We start from the raw sequence: 17,816 nt of genomic DNA on the forward strand, positions 1-17,816 counted from the left end.
GGTGCATGTAAATGATCTTGATTCCTTGTTCAGCTGCCAGCACAGGGACACCCACCCTGGACCTGCTGGACCCTCATGTAGGATTATGTGTACTGGGAGTTGTAGGGAAGGATTAGGTTTTTTAGTTGTCCCAGCTCGCTGGATGATGGGGAAGCTGCTTCATCCTGAGGTCTGGACTTCTGACATGCTTGTCTGGAGGACCAAGCCCTGGCTGTGCCTCAGGAGCTGGCTGGCTCTGGGTTGGAGCAAGCCCTGTGCCTGGGGAGATGTTGCTGGGAAGAGGCGGTGAGATGATGGCCATGGACCCAGGCGCAGGAGAGGACATGTGCTCGTAGTTGGTGCTGCGCGGGGAGCAGGGAGACTTTTTTGAGGTGACTTGGAAGCCAGTCCCAGTGGCCAGGGAGAAGGCGGCGTGAGGGGAACCTTTTTTAGCTCGGAGATTTTGGCCAGTGCTCCAGTGCTGTGGGCACTACGATCCTTCTGAATCACAGCAACAGAGAGCCCTGAAGCCCTGTGCCTGTTGGATGTGTTTCCCTTTTGAGAGGAAAGCAGGGTCTGCATGAAACCCAGAGCCGGACGGCTGCAAGTGGTAGCAGTGACTGCTCTCCCTTAGGAGAAAAGGGAGCTGGGTGTGGGGAGCAGTTACCATGCTGATCAGTAAGTCATAGACTCACAGGGTGCTCTGGGGTGGAAGGGACTTTCAGAGTCCCTCCTAGTCCAACCCCTCTGCCATGAGCAGGGACGTTTTCACTAGATCAGGTCGCTCAAAGGCCCGTCCAAGCTGGCCTTGAACTCTGCCAGGGATGGGGCACCCACAACTTCTCCGGGCAACCTGTGCCAGCATCTCACCAGCCTCACCGTAAACACTCCTCCTTTATTTATGTCCAATCTAAACCGGCCCTCTTTCGGCTTCAAAGCCTCGCCCCTTGTCCTGTCACTACAGGCCCCCGTGAAGTCTCTCCACATCTTTCTCATAAGCCCCGTTACACACCAAAAGGCCGCGGTGAGGTGTTTGTGGAGCCTTCTCCAGGCTGAACACCTCCAACTCACTCAGCCTTTCGGCACAGGAGAGGTGTTCCAGCCCTGCGATCATTTCCATGGCCGCCTCTGGACCTGCTCCAGCAGGTCCTTGTCTGTCTTGTGCTGGGGACCCCAGAGCTGGATGCAGAGCACCATGTGGAGTCTCAAGAGAGGGGAGTAGAGAGGAAGAATCCCTTCCCCGTACCTGTTGGCCACGCTTCTTTGGATGCAGCCCAGGATGTGTTTGGCTTTATGGGCTGCAAGGGCACGCTGCTGTCTCATGTCCGATTTGTCACCCACCAGCATCTCCAGGTGCTTCTCTGCAGGACTGCTCTCCGTCCATCCACCCATCCATCTGTCCGTCCGTCCATCTGTCCGTTCCCCAGTCTGTGCTGGGGCTGGAGATTGCCCTGATCCTTGCACTTGGCCCTGTTGAACTGCATAAACTTCACATGGGCCCACTCCTCCAGCCTGCCGAGGTCCCTCTGGATGGCATCCCTTCCCTCAAGTCTTATGGACTGTACCACTCAGCTTGGTGTCACCTGCAGCCGGGCAGAGGGCGCTGTCAATCCCATTGTCCACGCTAATTAAGACATTAAACCGTATTGGTCCCAGTATGGACCCTTGAGGGACACTGCTCCTTGCTTGTTTCCACTTTGTGACATTGAAGTCACAGGGCTGCTTCAATGGCAAATGTCAGTTCAGAGGGCTTTTCTTCTGCTTTGACGCCGTGGTTCCTCTGAAGCAAGGTGTGCTCCAGCAGCATCCTTGCTGCAGAGGAAGAAGAGCCCAAAGTGACCCAAGAGCAGGTCCTCTCTTGGAGCCCCAACTGCAGAGCTGGGCTGACAGCATCGTCAGCTGTAACAGAATCCAGGTACAGCGATACAAGCTCCATTTTTCCTGTTCCTCCTGGGTGAGCGGTCATGAGCCCAGCAGCGTGACCCAGTTGGGCTCCCCGCGGTGGAAGGAGTTCAGGCATGGCTGGTCTGTAGGCATCAGCTGGAAGAGAATCTCGGCCTGCGACCTCCGTGTCTGAGCCAAGTGTTGTTTAATTTTGGTTCCTTTGTGGCTTTCATACCAAAGCGTCTGTCATTGCAGTTCCTGGTGTTGGTTGAATTACCAGGAATCCGTGAATTCGTTGGAAATAATGAGTCCTGGAAACAAGCTATGCTGCTATCAGCCACTAGCTCATGCTGGGGGTGTGTCTCGTGGTAGGACTCAAACGGCTGGCTATGTCCAGCCAAAGGAGGCTTTATTATCTTGCTGTAAGTATTATTTATACTGAATACTTTCCTCTGGTCTTCTTATCCTGGAAAGCCTCATCTGGTCAGTCTTAGAATACAACTTGGCAAATGTAGCTTGCAAACTGTGCTTAGCGTGAGGGGAAGAGAGCAGCGCTGGTGCGGAGCGTGGGCAGAGCTCCGGCTGAGCCCAAGATCGGGTGTTGCCGGCTTGTGGCAGAGAAAGCCAATTTCTAAGCAGATCCTGCTGGCTTATTTTGCTTTGAAAGAGTATTTCTTAACACTTGACAGAGCAGTTAATAACAGGAGTGGTTTTGAAACTTGGAAACGATCTTGTTTCCTCTTTCTGAGCAGTGAAATCCTTAAAGGTCAGCTTTTGTGGTGCAAGTTCTACTGCCAGCAGCTTAAACCATGGCCCAGCACTGCTGTAATTCAAAGGAGCTGCATGGGTAATCTCAGAAATTGATCTTTCTTCTCAGTTGCCTTTTGTTTAGCAACTGGTTTGTGTCTGGTTTGTAAGCTTCTTTGGATTAAGCAGTGTGAGCTTTGGGGAAAATGTAAAGGGGAGAAAGCTTCCCTGGGGGTACTCGGTCTGACAAGTGGTGGGGCTGGAGCCACCAACTTCCTCTTTCTCTTGTCTTTTCCATTTGAAAAAAAAAAAGAAAACCAAACCAAAAAACAAAAGTCATCTCATCCTGGTTTTCTGCTGCAGCTGATCCGGCATGGTAAGTGGTGTAAAACAAGGACAAGATGACTGCAGGAACTTGATGTGACCTGTTCAAGGAAATAATAGCTTGGCACACTGAAATCCAGGTGGTGCCTGGAAGGCAGTGTGTGTCTGAGTGTCTGTCCGTCTGTCTGTCTCTCTGTGGAAGGCAGCTGCTCGTGCCTCTTGCCCGGTGGAATGGAAGGAAATAGTCCTCCAGCTTGGGAAGAGCCAGGCAAGCCCCTGCTGGGAGATGCGCTGGGAGCACTGCCACCTCCCCTTTCCCCAGCTGGAGACCTTACTACCCAAACATCTCACCCAAACGTGTGATTTTCCCCCGCTGACTGAAAGGAGAAGTGTGTTCAAAGCATTTCTTGTAACCCAGGTGAGATTGAGGCACTTGGGTCACCTAACCTAGCCGGGAGGCACAGCTCCAGTGACGCACGCTGCCCGCCACTCCGGCAGCCCTGCCTGCATCCGGCACGGTGCGCCGGCGCTCCCGCCTGTGCTGAGCATGCTCGAGAAATGATGGCATTGTGCGTGCCTGCCTCGGTGCTGGTCTTCCTCATTAACGGCCTGCTCATTAACACCCTGATCCCCTTCCTGCCTGTGTGTAGGCAGTAGCGGTGCCTCCTTGGGGGTGACCTTGAAATCTGGTTAGCGATGAGCAGAGCGAAACCCTCTGGGAGCAGATGTTGCCGGGAGGCATCTCGCTGCTCTGTGGCGGATAGCGCTGCCCTTGATGCAGCTTGTTGGGAAGGTGCTTTTTGGTGAAGAAGGTAGCAGGTGAAGAGGCCGTGGTGGGCGGTCTCCCTCTGTCATCCGAGGGGTGCACGTGACAGGAGATCTCAAACCATGCAGCTCAACTGCTCCCCAGTGTCTGATGCCCCCCATTCCTCTCCCTGCCCCTCCCTCCTCTCACCAGACTTTCCACCGGGATTTCTTTTCCACCTAGCGCGTAGTCGTCCTCCATCCCAACCCTTTTGCCTCTGATGGTTTTTGACTGTATTTTAAATACTGTATTTTTTTGACTTGTGCTTTCCATGACTAGTTCTCACAGTTCCAGGTTTGTTTTTTTTTTTACTAACTTTGACTGCGTCTCTCTGTCTTCTCCCTTTCTGCACCCCCTTCCCCTACCCACCCCAGATCTCGCAGTGTTCAAGGAGCGGCTGAGAGTGTTAACAGTAGGAGGTATGCAATTAATGAGCCTTTAACCCTCTGGAGTGCAGGACTCTCTTTGAATAGGTTATTCTGGGCATGAACCAAGCTGATAAAGCGGACCCCTCCCGTCTCACACCACTCTTGAGTTTTGTAACATGCTTATTTTTAATTTGTCCCGCTAAAAGTCTTGATGTAGGTGCTCGGTTAGTGATGCTTCACCTGTAGAGATCCCCAATTTAGAGCCTTGCTGGCCTTTTCCATACTGTGTGTTTGCATGCCTAGCTTGCTGGACTACACGTTTTGTTGTGAATGTTCATTTTACAAGGCCTCAATCTCCCCAATTGGTTCAAGTCTTCTAAAAATCCAAGCTGTCTTCTGACTCTGCCCTGGTTTTGTCATGGTGAAAATTTGGCTGCTCACCGCTAGCCTCCCCTCCCGTCTGATGGTATTGCTGCCTATAAATACTGAGCACTGTCAAAAAAAGGCTGGCAGGCTGCAGCAAAGCAGAAGCAGAGATGCTTAGAGCCCTGGAAACTCCTTGCAAAATCTGATACCCGCTCCCCCCCCCGGAGCGTGCCTGAATCTTCAAACCAGCATGGCAGAGCGAGCCGGAGCCCTGTGCTGCAGGGTGGGAGCCACAGCAAGTTACCTGAAGCTTCCCTGAAACCTCCAACCAGCGGTTTCTCTGGGATGGTGCGTACTAACGCCACCTCTCCCCAGGGCTTCTCTTTGCCTAGGAGCCACAGAGAGGTCCTGGAGACATGGGGCCAAACCCGCAGCGGCTGCCAGCTGCGGCTCGATGCTTCCAGGCACCACCGCTCTGGAGCTGAGCTCCCCGGGGTCCAGCTTAATTCCTTTCCCTGGCGCTGGCAGTGCCCAGGAGGGTCGTGTGGGCAGAGCAGGGGATGGACGGCAGTGGCAACCAGGAAAACCTCTGCTCCAGGCTTGCTGTGGGTGTTGCCAGCCGCCGGCAAGCACTGTGCTTGAGGCTGCACAGGGACGAGCGGTGGCCAGCCCCATCTTCAGCTCATCCTCTGTTCCTGACCAGAGAGCGAGGGCCAGACTCTTTTTAAGGTGAAGTTCAAGGAGGGCCAGCCCAGGAGGGTCTGATTTTTGCCTCCCTTTGCTCAGAGGAAGGTGGGTTACGCTGCCCTGCAGCGCTTGCAGGTGGCATCCCCTGTACCCTCCCTGCAGGAGCCCCCAGCTGGGGCACTGGGTGGCGTGAAGGGAGCCGGGAGGAGCGGTGGCAGCTGCCTCCTCTGTGGCTCCTGCCCTGGGTTAGAAAATGCCCTGAAACCTGGCTCTGCGGGGGGCAAGGAACAGGAGCCCGAGAAGGGCTTCAGGGCTGTGGGCCAGCAGCGGGCAGCTCTGCTCGCCCGCCCCTTCCAGCCAGACTCCTGCTTCCCAAGGGTCCTGGGACGGCCCTTCCCGGCTCCACTTCTGCCTTGCTGCATCAGCCCAGCGAGTTCATTGCCACTCCTCCTCCGTGCCTCAGTTTCCCCAAAGACAGCCATGAATGTCAGCGGGTGCTGAGGCACCTCCGATGGCTTTGGGGTGCTGTGGAGCTGCTGCGGGCCCTGGCAGGGCCCTGCCGACGCTGTTGCAGCCGTGGGTGGTGTCGGGGCCTGTCTGCAGCTCTACAGCTCGATGCTCAGCTCTGAGCACTGCTCAGCACCTTCTCCAGGCACAGCCCAGCTCCCCGCAGCCCCACCTGCCGCAAGCAGCAGCCACCTACAAACCACCGGGTGCCAGGACCTAGAAGGAGGGAGTTTGCTGAGCAGAGCTAGGCTAACCCCCTAATTGAGAGGCTGTTAATTGGGTGAGGGGGTATCTGGGCACCAAAACCCCTGAGGGGCCAGCTGGCTGCCCTACTGCCAGGCTGAGCTATTCAGGAGAGTCCGTCATCGCAGAGCCCTGATGCCGTTTTCTCTCTTTTGCTTCTCTTTCTCTCCCTCTTTGGGGTTTGTCTGTTTTAACCGTTTCCTTCTCTTGCGTTGACTCTTCATTTTTAATTCCCACCATGTGGTGACACCTCTGTTGTGCTCGGTGACTCCTCTTCAATTCCTGTTCCCGTTCTCTCCCCTCTGTTACAATTTGTGGTGTATTTTTTGTGTTCTTGGGGCTACAAACTTCCTGACTCTTACCCTGGATTTTAATTGCTGGTTTACCTGCACATACATATACATATATATATGCATATATTGCTTTGTGTTTTCACTTCCTGCGTTACCTTTCATAATAACCTTGTTCTGTGCTCAATGTCTTTTTGTTTAATTATGGCTTGGATTTTACCTGTATAAACCTCCCTCATGCTTATTTTTGGTTTTATGCTGCTTTTTTTGTCCCTTCCCCGCCTCTCCCAATTGCACCCGGTCCCTGCGTGACGGTGTCCCCCCCCATCCCCCTTCCTTCCTTTTCTCTCTTGCTTTCGCTTGTCCCACCCATGAAAAATCCTGCAGGCTTTTACGGGCTGGATGAGTCTGACCTCGACAAGGTCTTCCACTTGCCCACAACCACTTTCATTGGTGGAAACGAATCGGCTCTTCCGCTCCGTGAGATCATCCGTCGGCTGGAGGTGAGGAGGGCAGGGGGGGCTCTGCAAGACCTGTTTGCAGACGGGGCTGGGGCAGAGTAGTTGCTTTTTGAAGGTCCTGGGTCCGGCTGCTGCCTGCAGCCTGGGCCAACCTGCAGGTCTTAAGCCTTTCACGTTGGGAGCTGCTCCTCGGTGCTTGCCCCACTTTTGCCAGCTGCCCCATGTTACCTGTTCACCTCTGATCACCTCCAGCTTCGTGCTGCATTGGGGCAACGTATTTGCTCTACCCAAGGTGGAACAAATCCCAGGCAGCTGAACAGTTCATTTATTGAAACCTCTCCAGCTGCTTTCGAGTTGAAAGCAGCAAACTGTGCTGGGAGAGCACAGGAGCGGGCTGGAGGAGGAGGCTGCCCTGCGTGGTGGCCTCTTGGAGGGCCTCGGTGCAGGAGGAGCTCCAACCTGGGGCTGGGGCTTCCACCTCTTGCAGCCAGTTCCCCTTTCCTGCCAAATTTCGTATCCTATTCTGCCTGGTCTGAGAGCGCAGACAGCTCTCAGGCAAGCTGCGGACTTGCTCAGATGTTCTCTGCCAAGGCAGGTTGACCTTGGGAGAAGCAAAGCTGCACCGACATCTTAGACAAGCTGTAAGAACGGGCTCCTTATTTGTTGGGGCTGGTTGTTTTGCTGATTGTCTCCCTGCCATGAGAAGTGGTGTTGTGGACCTGATGCCACAGCTGATGCCACCAAGAGGGAAAACATGCCTCCAAGGTGGATGTAAAGCACTTGAGGGTCTGATCCAGGGCCCACTGGGGAAAGGGAATTAAACATTTTGATGCTGGGTCGTGTGCAGTTTCCAAGCTGCCCCCCAGCATCCCAGGTTGTCCTCTGCCACGTCACCTTTCCTGGGAGAACAGTTCAGATGGGGCTTCCGCAGGGGGGCTGGCACGGTGCTGGCTGCCCGGCCCTGCTCATGGGTCCCCTGGGCCACTGCCGCAGGCAGCACTTGCGGGCGTTCAGGCAGCGTGGTGGGGCTGCCAGGCAGGAGGGTTTGTGTCTCCACTGGTGCAAGAGGGCTCTTTGTCTTGCTGGAAGGCTGAAGAGAGGGATCAGAGAGTCCCTGGCACCCCGGTCCCATACGATGCCACATGTGCCTGTCTTTGCCGAGGGGTGAGGAGGTCCTACAGCCCTGGCTGTTGTCTCATGGCCCTTCTCCTCCCCTTGGGGCAGATGGCGTACTGCCAGCACATCGGTGTAGAGTTCATGTTTATCAACGACCTGGAGCAGTGCCAGTGGATCCGGCAGAAGTTTGAGACTCCGGGCATCATGCAGTTTACCAATGAAGAGAAACGCACGCTGCTGGCCAGGCTGGTCCGCTCTACCAGGTACCCTGGGGGGCCTTCACCTTCTCCTTATCTTCCCTTGCTGCCTGGGCTGGTTTGCTCCCAGCTGGAGTGAGGCAGTCACCATCTGACGTCATCTGTCGTCATCTGTCACGGTTGGCTTAATCAGCAGGGTGATGCCAGTGACCTGCTGGGTTGGCAGGCTCAGGTGCTGGCAAAGAACCTGCAAATGTGGGTGATCCTGAAAGACAATAAAAGATCCTGAAACCTAAAAATAAGGTTGAAGTGCAGCACACTGTTGGGGTGGGGGAGCGGCCAGCCAAGCTCTGCGGGAGACCAGGGTGACTGGGCTGCTGCACGATGCCTGCTAAAGCATCACTTGATGCTGTGGCTCCCCTGCTGTGGTCCCCATCCTTTCTCTGGTTTCTGCCCTCAGCTGTAGCCCTGGCACTGATCCCACTCTCTCTTTGCCTTCCAGGTTTGAGGAGTTCCTTCATCGGAAATGGTCTTCAGAGAAGCGTTTTGGTCTGGAGGGCTGTGAAGTGCTGATCCCAGCCTTAAAGACCATTATTGATAAGTCAAGCGAGAAGGGAGTGGATTATGTTATCATGGGAATGCCCCACAGGTAATCCTGCCTCTCTCCGTGGTGATGCTTGGGGCGTGGAGGAGGGGGTTGCAGCCGGGGTTCGGTACTGGAGGGCACACCGGTTTCTGCCATCACCTAACTGGTCTTGCCTGGGGGTGAACCTTAGCTGGAGAGCTCAGGCCTTGGCTGCTCTCCGCTCATGGCTGCGCTTTCAGCTTCAGCTAGTTTGTAAATCCACCTGGAGGGGCGTGGTGCTCCGTCGGCAGAGCTGGAATCCCAGAGCAGGATCCAGCCTGCCCACTTTGGGGCAGCTGTCAGGATGGGGCGGTCCGTCCCTGTGCTGAGGGGTCTGCAGTCTCCTTCTCGGGAAAGCCCTCCCTGGGTGACCCTACAGCCATCGCAGGAGGTGCAGGGTTGCGCACCACCTCTGCTTGATGGGGGGATGGCAAGTCACCGTCTGCACTCGATGCCAAGTTGGCCGGTGGCCAACAATGGTCTTGCTTTTACAGGGGACGCCTCAATGTTCTTGCCAACGTGATCAGGAAAGAGCTGGAGCAGATCTTCTGCCAGTTTGACTCCAAGCTGGAGGCTGCTGATGAGGTGAGTCTTCTCCTCTCTGTAGCTGGTTGCTGTTGCCTGTCCCCGTGTGGTCCCTGGGTGTGTGCCTGTGCAGAATGAGCTGGACTGGGTCACTGGTGTCACTGGGTGGCGTCGGCATCGCAAGGGTTTCCACGCATACCTGTGCGACTGTAGCCTTCGTGTTGGTGCCAGTGCTGGTCTGTCCTTGCCTGTCCTGGGGGTGACGTGCCCTGGCTGCTGCTGGTGTCTCCAGCACGGGCTGGCTGGTCAGCGGCTCTCCATGGGCATAAAGCAGCCTTGAGGTGCACGGCGAGGTGAGGGGAAGGCAGCTGGGAGCAGGGGTTGGCTTGTACCCTTGCAGCAGCCCCCGGCCCCCATATGGGGCCCTAAAGCAGATGCAAAAGCCCCAAGGCTTGAGTCGCTTGTGTGTGCACTCGTGTTCCAAAGCTTCCAGCATCATAAGATGGGATCATTTGGCTTTTGGAAAGCTGGGCTGGGCTGGCTTTATCCTGCTGTGCCCTTCAGATGGGGTTTTGAGGTGAGAAAGCAGCACCCTGGGGTGTCAAGGTGCATATTGCGAGCAGTGCCAGTGACAGCTGTACTGCTGCAGGGTGAATAGAGCTTGGGTGAGCGTGACATGTTTTCCAGTGTCTTCCCCAAACTCCCCACACTTGGTCCTTCCCCTGCACCTTAAACCTTACCTAGATGGGCTTGATGTGTGTCTGAGGTGTGTGGGTGGTTTGGCACCTGGAACAGGCTACTTTTGCTTTGCTGGGTGCCAGGTCAGTTCCTAAAGTGAGTGCCTGCTGCCTTCTGCCACCGCCTCCAGAAAATGCCCCCTTTTTCCAGCCCCTGGGGTCAGTGCCATCCTGCTTCAGGTCTCCTGTGCCCCCACAGCCACCCAGGTTCCTCGGGGTGACTCTCCTCTCCCCTCCATCAGGGCTCCGGTGATGTGAAGTACCATCTGGGAATGTACCACCGGCGGATTAACCGTGTCACTGACAGGAATATCACCCTTTCCTTGGTGGCAAATCCTTCGCACTTGGAGGCAGCTGATCCCGTTGTTCAGGGCAAGACTAAAGCAGAGCAGTTTTACTGCGGGGACACGGAAGGGAAGAAGGTGAGTGGTGCTGAGACACCCACAATGAAGTGGCCCGGGCCAGATGGGGTTTGGTGGGAGGCAGGTTGGTGGGAAGCGAAAAAACCCAGCTGGTGTTTGTTTGCTGTGCCCCTTTCCCTGCCGTCACCCTGACTTTGCTCTGCCATCCTTCACCACTGTCTTTGGGGACAACTTTGGCAGGGGCTCGCCCACCCCGGGCTCCCGTTGCTGCTTCCTCAGTCTTTGAGCCAACTGGCTCAGCCAGGCTGCGGGGAGCAGCAGATGCCCAAACTCCTGGTTGGAAAGCAGGGAAATGAGGGGCACTCCCAAAAGCCAATCCAAGCATGGCAGCTTGGGGGACTCGGCACTAGGAGTCTCAAGCTGAGGGATCTCAGCCTGACCGGGGATAACCATTCCTGGGGCTGGGAAAGCTGGAGCCGGCAGCAGGAGGCAGCTCTCCACACCCAGGTGGGAGAGCAGGAGGGGAGCGGGCTGCGGGGGGGTTTATTTGTGGTCTGATTCATCACAGACCTATCTCCAACACCAAGAAGTGGAAGGGTGAGATCAAAAGTGCTTCCCTTCCTCCTACACCCCAAGGGCTGGATATAAATAGACAAACTGTCCTCATCTGACAGGCGGTGTCCTCAGCCAGCCCCTGGGTATGATAGCAAAGTAACGTCACTGAAGTTGGAGCTAGCTTCTGGCCTAGATCCTGCCCAGAGGTCTTCTGGAGTGAAAGCATGGGGGAAAGGGGCATTTTTCTTGTCTTCCCCCGTCAACAAAAGGCTTTGCTTTGAGATGTGTGTGTCTGGGAATGGGGCTCGCCTCCCAGGTGCTGTGCGCCAGGTGCCGTCCCGCTGCCTGGCTGAGGCATCCCAAGTGTGCTGTCCTGGCGTGGGGGGGAAACCGGTGGCCACGACCTTCTCCCTGGCAGTCGCGCCCATCGTGGCTGGCCCCTCTCCGATCCCCTGAGAAAGCATCAGATGCATTGGCGAGCTGCTCCATGTCCTGTCTGGGACGCCAAAGGCTCACGGGGATGAGACTTGGGCCCTTTCCTGGTGGCTGCCTCTGCCTGCCAGCCCCACAGAGCCCCTGCTGACTGCTGTGGCTTCACATCTCCCAGGTGATGTCCATCCTCCTGCACGGAGACGCCGCTTTCGCTGGGCAGGGCATCGTGTATGAGACATTCCACTTGAGCGACCTTCCCTCCTACACCACCCACGGCACTGTTCACGTTGTGGTGAACAACCAGGTGAGGAGCAAGTCCCCTGCGTCCAAGCAGGTCTGTTGCAGATCAGCCCCTGCAGGTTCAGGTCTAGGTGGTAGCTGGCAGCAGGCAGTAGCTGTTTCCCAGCCAACGTTCCTGGCATGAGCCATGATCCTGGGGTCAGCAGGGGGTACTCCACACCCAGCTACTCAGCAGGAGCATCTTTTGAGTCCAGCCTGGCACAGAGGTGGTGCAGCCTGGTGCTTGGCGTCTGAGATCACGCAGGGCTGCTCTGTTGTGCCCCATGTAAACCAGAGACATTTCACTGGGGCCAGCCCATCCCTGTGGGTGCAGCGGCTTAACAGCCTAGGTGCCGGGACCGGAACGGGCTGCGGTGCCTGGGTGCAGGAGTCGGGCGGGTTGTGCTATGACTGAGCAGTGCAGCCATGGTGGGGGAGCCCCCAGCTCAGCATAGCAGCCGAGCTGCCCTCGAAGCTCCGTGTGCGCTCACCTGGTGCTTTCCTGAACTGGTAAAACAGCTGCCCCAGGGGCCCAAGTCTATGAGTGTCCATAGAAGGAGCTGTGTAGCAGAGCCATATTCCAAATCCTTACCGCTGTGCTGGTCCTGTTCCCTCTCACCTGCTACAGATTGGGTTCACAACAGACCCCCGGATGGCCCGCTCCTCCCCATACCCAACCGATGTCGCCCGTGTGGTGAACGCACCCATTTTCCACGTCAATGCAGACGACCCAGAGGCCGTCGTCTACGTGTGCAATGTGGCAGCAGAGTGGCGTAGCACCTTCCATAAGGACGTGGTGGTGGATTTGGTGAGGAACGTGGCAAAAGGCTTTATCCTAAAGCTGTGGCTCTGCTGTGGGTGCTTGCTGATACCTCTTGGGGTGTATTTTCTGAAAGCTGAGGTTTCTCCTCAGGGCTTGTTTGGCCCTTTTGACGTGATGGTAGGGAGGAGATGGTGTAAAGCAAGGCAACGAGGCTGTAATAGCACTTGGAGAGGTGACACTGTCTCTGTGTGGAGCCTGCCCTCGCCTCCCACATTGGAGAGGACGTGCGTGGGTCCCTCCTGGGCTGTTTCAGACCCTGCCTAGCACAGAGATCCAGGTACCTCCGACTGCTTTTGGAGTCGCGGGTTGCAAGGAGCTGCTTTCAAAGGCTCTTTCCCTTCCCGGCAGGTTTGTTACAGACGCAATGGCCACAACGAGATGGACGAACCCATGTTCACGCAGCCCCTGATGTACAAACAGATCCGGAAACAGAAGCCAGTGCTGCAGAAATATGCAGAGCTGCTGATTTCCCAGGGGGTGGTAAATCAGCTGGAGTACGAGGTACTGTCCCTTGGGGCCTGGAAGGAAAACTGCAGGCGGCATCTCCGGGTAAAAACTATGTGTTTGGTTCTTACCTGGGTGTGAATGATGCCCGTTTCTGCTTGTGCTTGTCACCTGAAGCTGGCAGAGCTGTGCTAGGGATGGGTGAGCAATGCAAACCTGGCAGCAACCAGGTTAGGAGCCAAGGCTCGTCCTGAACAGCACAGGAACATGTAGTTCAAGGATGCCCCGTGATCAGTGCAGCACAAGCCATACGGTGCTGGGCCACTGCAGTGCAGCTGCGACTCACGGAAGAGCTGGGCTGTGCAGCACTTGGGCTCACTGTGGCCTGGGGGGATCTGGGGCAGGTCCCCTGCACAAGTTCTGCCTCCCTGGCAGCAAGCGTGGCAGCAGCTCTGCCAGCTCTTTGTTGCCCCCGGTACCACGTTGCAGGATCTCTCGGGTAGAATGTGAGTTGCCGGCTCAGATGGCAGCGGGGCTGTCCTGAGGGGGACAGGGGCCTCCGGCAGCAGCTCTGCGCTCTAAGGCTGAGCTGTGCGGCCCTGGGGCTGCCCTGCTGTGGGGACCAGCTGTGTCCTCCAGCACCCTTGCAAGCTCACGCCGAGGCCGCCCGGCTCATCACCCTTGTTTGGAGACAACTAAAAGCTAATGCTTTTCTGCCTCCTGGTTCTGCCTTTCAGGAGGAAATCGCCAAGTATGACAAGATCTGCGAGGAGGCCCATGCGAGATCCAAGGATGAAAAGATCTTGCACATCAAGCACTGGCTGGACTCACCCTGGCCTGGTAAGCCACTAGCCATGTTTTGGAGGTCCCTAGCAAAGACCCTGGCTTCTCTAGAGCTGTGACAGCTATATTCTAGTAAATCACCCTGGTGGGGTGGTGCTCTCCGCTCCTGGCAATCCCCGCCCTTGCTTGACAGTGTCCGTGATCTGAGCTCTTCACAGAGAGCTGGGCATGGCTCCCACAACATGGTGGGCTGCTGCTCCTTCTGCAGGTTTCTTCACTCTGGATGGCCAACCCCGGAGCATGACCTGCCCTTCCACTGGTCTGAACGAAGAGGACTTGACGCACATTGGTCAGGTGGCCAGCTCAGTGCCAGTGGAGGATTTCACTATCCACGGAGGTAGGAGCTTGCGGAAGCTATGCCAAACTGGGCGTTCATTCTGGAGAAGATGTGAGATAGGGCTGGAACATGGCCTGAGATGAAGGGACCTGCTACAGTGCTTCGATATGTGTGGCCAGCTGGTGGGGGGAATGGATTCTCACCCTCTGTTCTCCCGAGACCCATCCCCAGAGCACTGTGTCCAGCTCTGGGGTGCGCAGCGCAGGACAGAATGGACCTGTTCACAGGATCACAGAGTGGTCGGGGTTGGAAGGCACCTGGGGATCATCTAGTCCAACCCCCTGCTAAAGCAGGTTCTGCTAGAGCAGGTTGCAGAGTTGCATCCAAGTGGGTTTTGAATGTCTCCAGAGAAGGAGACCCTGCAGCCCCCCTGGGCAGCCTGCGCCAGTGCTCTGTCCCTCTCAGAGTAAAGAAGTCCTTCCTTACGTTCAGATGGAGCTCCCTGTGTTGTGGTGTGGTGTGTGCCTGCTGGAGCAGGTCCAGAGGCGGCCATGGAAATGATCGCAGGGCTGGAACACCTCTCCTGTGCCGAAAGGCTGAGTGAGTTGGAGGTGTTCAGCCTGGAGAAGGCTCCACAAACACCTCACCGCGGCCTTGTGGTGTGTAACGGGGCTTATGAGAAAGATGTGGAGAGACTTCACGGGGGCCTGTAGTGACAGGACAAGGGGCGAGGCTTTGAAGCCGAAAGAGGGCCGGTTTAGATTGGACATAAATAAAGGAGGAGTGTTTACGGTGAGGCTGGTGAGATGCTGGCACAGGTTGCCCGGAGAAGTTGTGGGTGCCCCATCCCTGGCAGAGTTCAAGGCCAGCTTGGACGGGCCTTTGAGCGACCTGATCTAGTGAAAACGTCCCTGCTCATGGCAGAGGGGTTGGACTAGGAGGGACTCTGAAAGTCCCTTCCACCCCAGAGCACCCTGTGAGTCTATGAGAATTAGTTCACAAGGGAGCTGTGGTTAAGGGAAGTGAACTGAGCTAGCTCTGCTTTGGAGCCGATCCTTCTTTGCAGGGATGATTCCTCATCCCTGGTTCATCCCTGTGGCAGAGGTGAATCTGTTCCTCTACCTCCAGGCATTTGCAGTCTGTCAGTCCGTGGGTGGATTGTGGGAGAAACATGGTGTCACTGGAACTCCCTCCTGTGTGGGCTACAAGCCGTATTCCGTCCTGGCAGGTTTGAGCCGTATCCTGAAAACCCGTGGGGAGATGGTGAAGAACCGGACAGTGGACTGGGCCCTGGCAGAGTACATGGCGTTTGGTTCCCTGCTCAAAGAGGGCATCCACATCCGCCTGAGTGGCCAGGACGTTGAGAGGGGGACGTTTAGGTAAAGCCATGCTTTTGGTGGCTGCAAAGGTGCTTCTAGCCTTTCTGGAAGGCATCCGAAGGGTGACGGTGAAGTAACGCTTTCCCCTCTTCCAGCCATCGCCACCATGTCCTGCATGACCAGAATGTGGACAAGAGGACCTGTATCCCCATGAACCACCTGTGGCCCAACCAGGCTCCTTACACCGTCTGCAACAGCTCTCTGTCGGAGTACGGCGTCCTCGGTGGGTGAGGAGGTCTGTGCTTGCTGCCCAGGGGTGAGGCCACTCTGGGAAGATAACCCCCTCGCTTCTCTCCCATCCTTCAGGATTTGAGCTGGGCTTTGCCATGGCCAGCCCCAACGCCCTGGTGCTTTGGGAAGCCCAGTTTGGGGACTTCCACAACACCGCCCAGTGCATAATTGACCAGTTCATCTGTCCCGGGCAGGCCAAGTGGGTGAGGCAGAACGGCATTGTCCTGCTGCTTCCCCATGGCATGGAGGGCATGGTAAGGAGCCCCCAGCTCACGGGCACCCAGGGGTGTGCCCATTGTCTGGCCTGCATAAGAAGCAGCTGAGGGCAGCAGTGGCAGCGCCTAGCATCAGCTGCTTGCACTAGCCTCGCCCCCCTCTCACTCTCCCGCTGCTTGGTCCCTGCAGGGTCCTGAGCACTCCTCCGCCCGCCCAGAGCGATTTTTGCAGATGTGCAATGACGATCCTGACGTCTTCCCTGTGAGTGGCGGCCGTGCTGAGCTCAGCCTGGCCCTCCTGTGTTCTGGATCCAACTGCTGACTTGAAACGGGGAGGGGGGCAACACCACCAGGGTGGGCCCTGCACAGTGCTACGGTCGCAGCGGGGGCTGCGGAGCCAGTAGCAGGAGGTGTGGGGTGCCCTGGGCTCGTGCTGCAGCTGGAGGGTTTCGGGAAGGGGGCTGAACCCCATGCCCAGGGTGCACCTCCACCACCCCCGGGGCTGCTGCAGGATGCAAGGCAGAGGTGGGTCCAAAAGCAGCAGGAGGTGGGGGTGTTGCTGGCCACCTCAAGGCAGGGGCACGGACCTGCAGCCTCTCCCGGGTCTCTGTGGGTGTCCATGTGCTCTGGAGAGGGAGGGGAGGGAGAGAGGGCTGGGTGCTGCTCTTTGCCCCGCTGCTGGAGCTGTGAGGCCAAGAGGCACCTTGTGTTTCTTGAAATCCCTTGAACTGCACTCACCGAGGCAGAAACTGGACGACTTTGATGTGCGTCAGCTCTATGACTGCAACTGGATTGTTGTGAACTGCTCCACTCCGGCCAACTTCTTCCACGTCCTCCGGCGCCAGATCCTCCTGCCCTTCCGCAAACCGGTCAGTGCCAGCAGCTCTGCGCCTGCCGAGGCAGGGCAGCCCCATGACCCTGCTGAGCCTGGGGACGGGACTTGGGGCGGGCTTGTTCTTGCACATGGGCAGCAAACACGGGCAGTTTGCCTCTGGCCAGGCCAAGGACCTCGTGGTGCTCGGGACTGGCTTGGTGCATGATGTGCTGCCGGCCAGCTTGCGCAGGCGGCGGTGGCTGTGGCCCCTTCCTGTGTGGGCAGGCCAGGCGCCACGGCCGGCTGGTGGGCATCGGTAACTAGTGCAGTCCCGCCGCTTGCCTTCAGCTCCAGCTGCGGGCCAAGCAGGTTTCGGCAGCACCTTGGCCTCTTCCCTGGGGGAAGCTCAGACAGGGAGAGCTGGTGCTGTTGGAAGCAGATGCCAGATCTGGCAGAGCACGGCAGCCGAGCGAGGAGCAAATCTGCGGCTGCTCCTGGGCTCGGGGGGTGGGGGCGGGGGGGGGCCAGGCAGGATGGGCAGGTCGGTGCTCTGGCCTTTGTTTGTAGGGGAGATGTTTCTGGCAAGGCTGACCGCCTTGCTCTGCCTCTTCCCCCCTCCTTCCAGCTGATAATTTTCACTCCAAAGTCGCTGCTGCGCCACCCCGAAGCCCGCTCCAGCTTTGACGACATGCTGCCAGGTATGGGCGGCGCGGAGGTGCTCATTTCTCCCCCCCTCCCACCCCCCCCACCCCGTGCCGATCTGCGGGATGAAGGGTGAAGGGCAGGAGCCAGTGGCCTCGGGCAAAGTCCGCCTGGCAGCGGCCTCCCTGTGCCGAAGAGCAGCTGGGCAGGGCTGATGCTGCTGGCACGGGGGCATCGCAGGCAGTCATGCAGAGAGCTCTGTGCCAGCGCAGCACGTGGGCTGCCTTCCTCCCTCCCCGCTCCCCTCCAGTGCCAAGGCGGCGTGCCCGCCCCAGCTGCAGCTGGGGTGTGCTGGCTGCGCCCATCTACCCAGCAAATTGGAGCCACCCCCTGTTAGCGCCGAGTCTGGTGCCCAGGAGAGAGGTGGCTCGGCTTTCCAGATTTTGCTGTGGCACTTCCTCCGTCAGCAGCCCCTTCCCGCCAGAGCGGTGCCACCCGGATTTGGCAGCCGCAGGTTGCACAGAGTTGCGATGGTTTGTACTGGGAGCTGACCCAGTACCAGCTGCCTGGCTCTGCCTCTCCGGTTTGCCTGCGCAGGCTGGGGTCCCCGGAGGAGCTGGCATGGGATGTGGGTGCAGGCAGCTGCCGGTGCGGTGCCG

At 57.3% G+C, this 17,816-nt stretch overlaps 1 protein-coding gene across 8 annotated transcripts in view; it reads left to right on the top strand.

Moving 5' to 3' along the window:
• The window catches only part of LOC102050142 (2-oxoglutarate dehydrogenase complex component E1), a 36,410-nt gene that overhangs the window by 17,829 nt on the left and 765 nt on the right, over positions 1–17,816 (top strand). For 5 of the 8 annotated variants that reach the window (XM_055695996.1, XM_055695995.1, XM_055695999.1 and 2 more), the window contains 16 exons: positions 6,588–6,703; positions 7,886–8,040; positions 8,477–8,623; positions 9,094–9,184; positions 10,104–10,283; positions 11,386–11,514; positions 12,118–12,297; positions 12,661–12,813; positions 13,494–13,596; positions 13,808–13,936; positions 15,105–15,255; positions 15,351–15,478; positions 15,562–15,740; positions 15,892–15,963; positions 16,448–16,570; positions 17,141–17,213. In XM_055695996.1, the coding sequence (XP_055551971.1) occupies positions 6,588–6,703; positions 7,886–8,040; positions 8,477–8,623; positions 9,094–9,184; positions 10,104–10,283; positions 11,386–11,514; positions 12,118–12,297; positions 12,661–12,813; positions 13,494–13,596; positions 13,808–13,936; positions 15,105–15,255; positions 15,351–15,478; positions 15,562–15,740; positions 15,892–15,963; positions 16,448–16,570; positions 17,141–17,213 (2,109 nt within the window). Of the gene's footprint in view, positions 1–4,113; positions 4,159–6,587; positions 6,704–7,885; positions 8,041–8,476; positions 8,624–9,093; positions 9,185–10,103; positions 10,284–11,385; positions 11,515–12,117; positions 12,298–12,660; positions 12,814–13,493; positions 13,597–13,807; positions 13,937–15,104; positions 15,256–15,350; positions 15,479–15,561; positions 15,741–15,891; positions 15,964–16,447; positions 16,571–17,140; positions 17,214–17,816 lie in introns of all 8 variants that reach the window. The other 3 variants (XM_055695993.1, XM_055695994.1, XM_055695991.1) reach the window with 1 other exon arrangement.

The sequence above is a fragment of the Falco cherrug genome, chromosome 18, assembly GCF_023634085.1.
Source record: "Falco cherrug isolate bFalChe1 chromosome 18, bFalChe1.pri, whole genome shotgun sequence".
NCBI lineage: Eukaryota > Metazoa > Chordata > Aves > Falconiformes > Falconidae > Falco > Falco cherrug.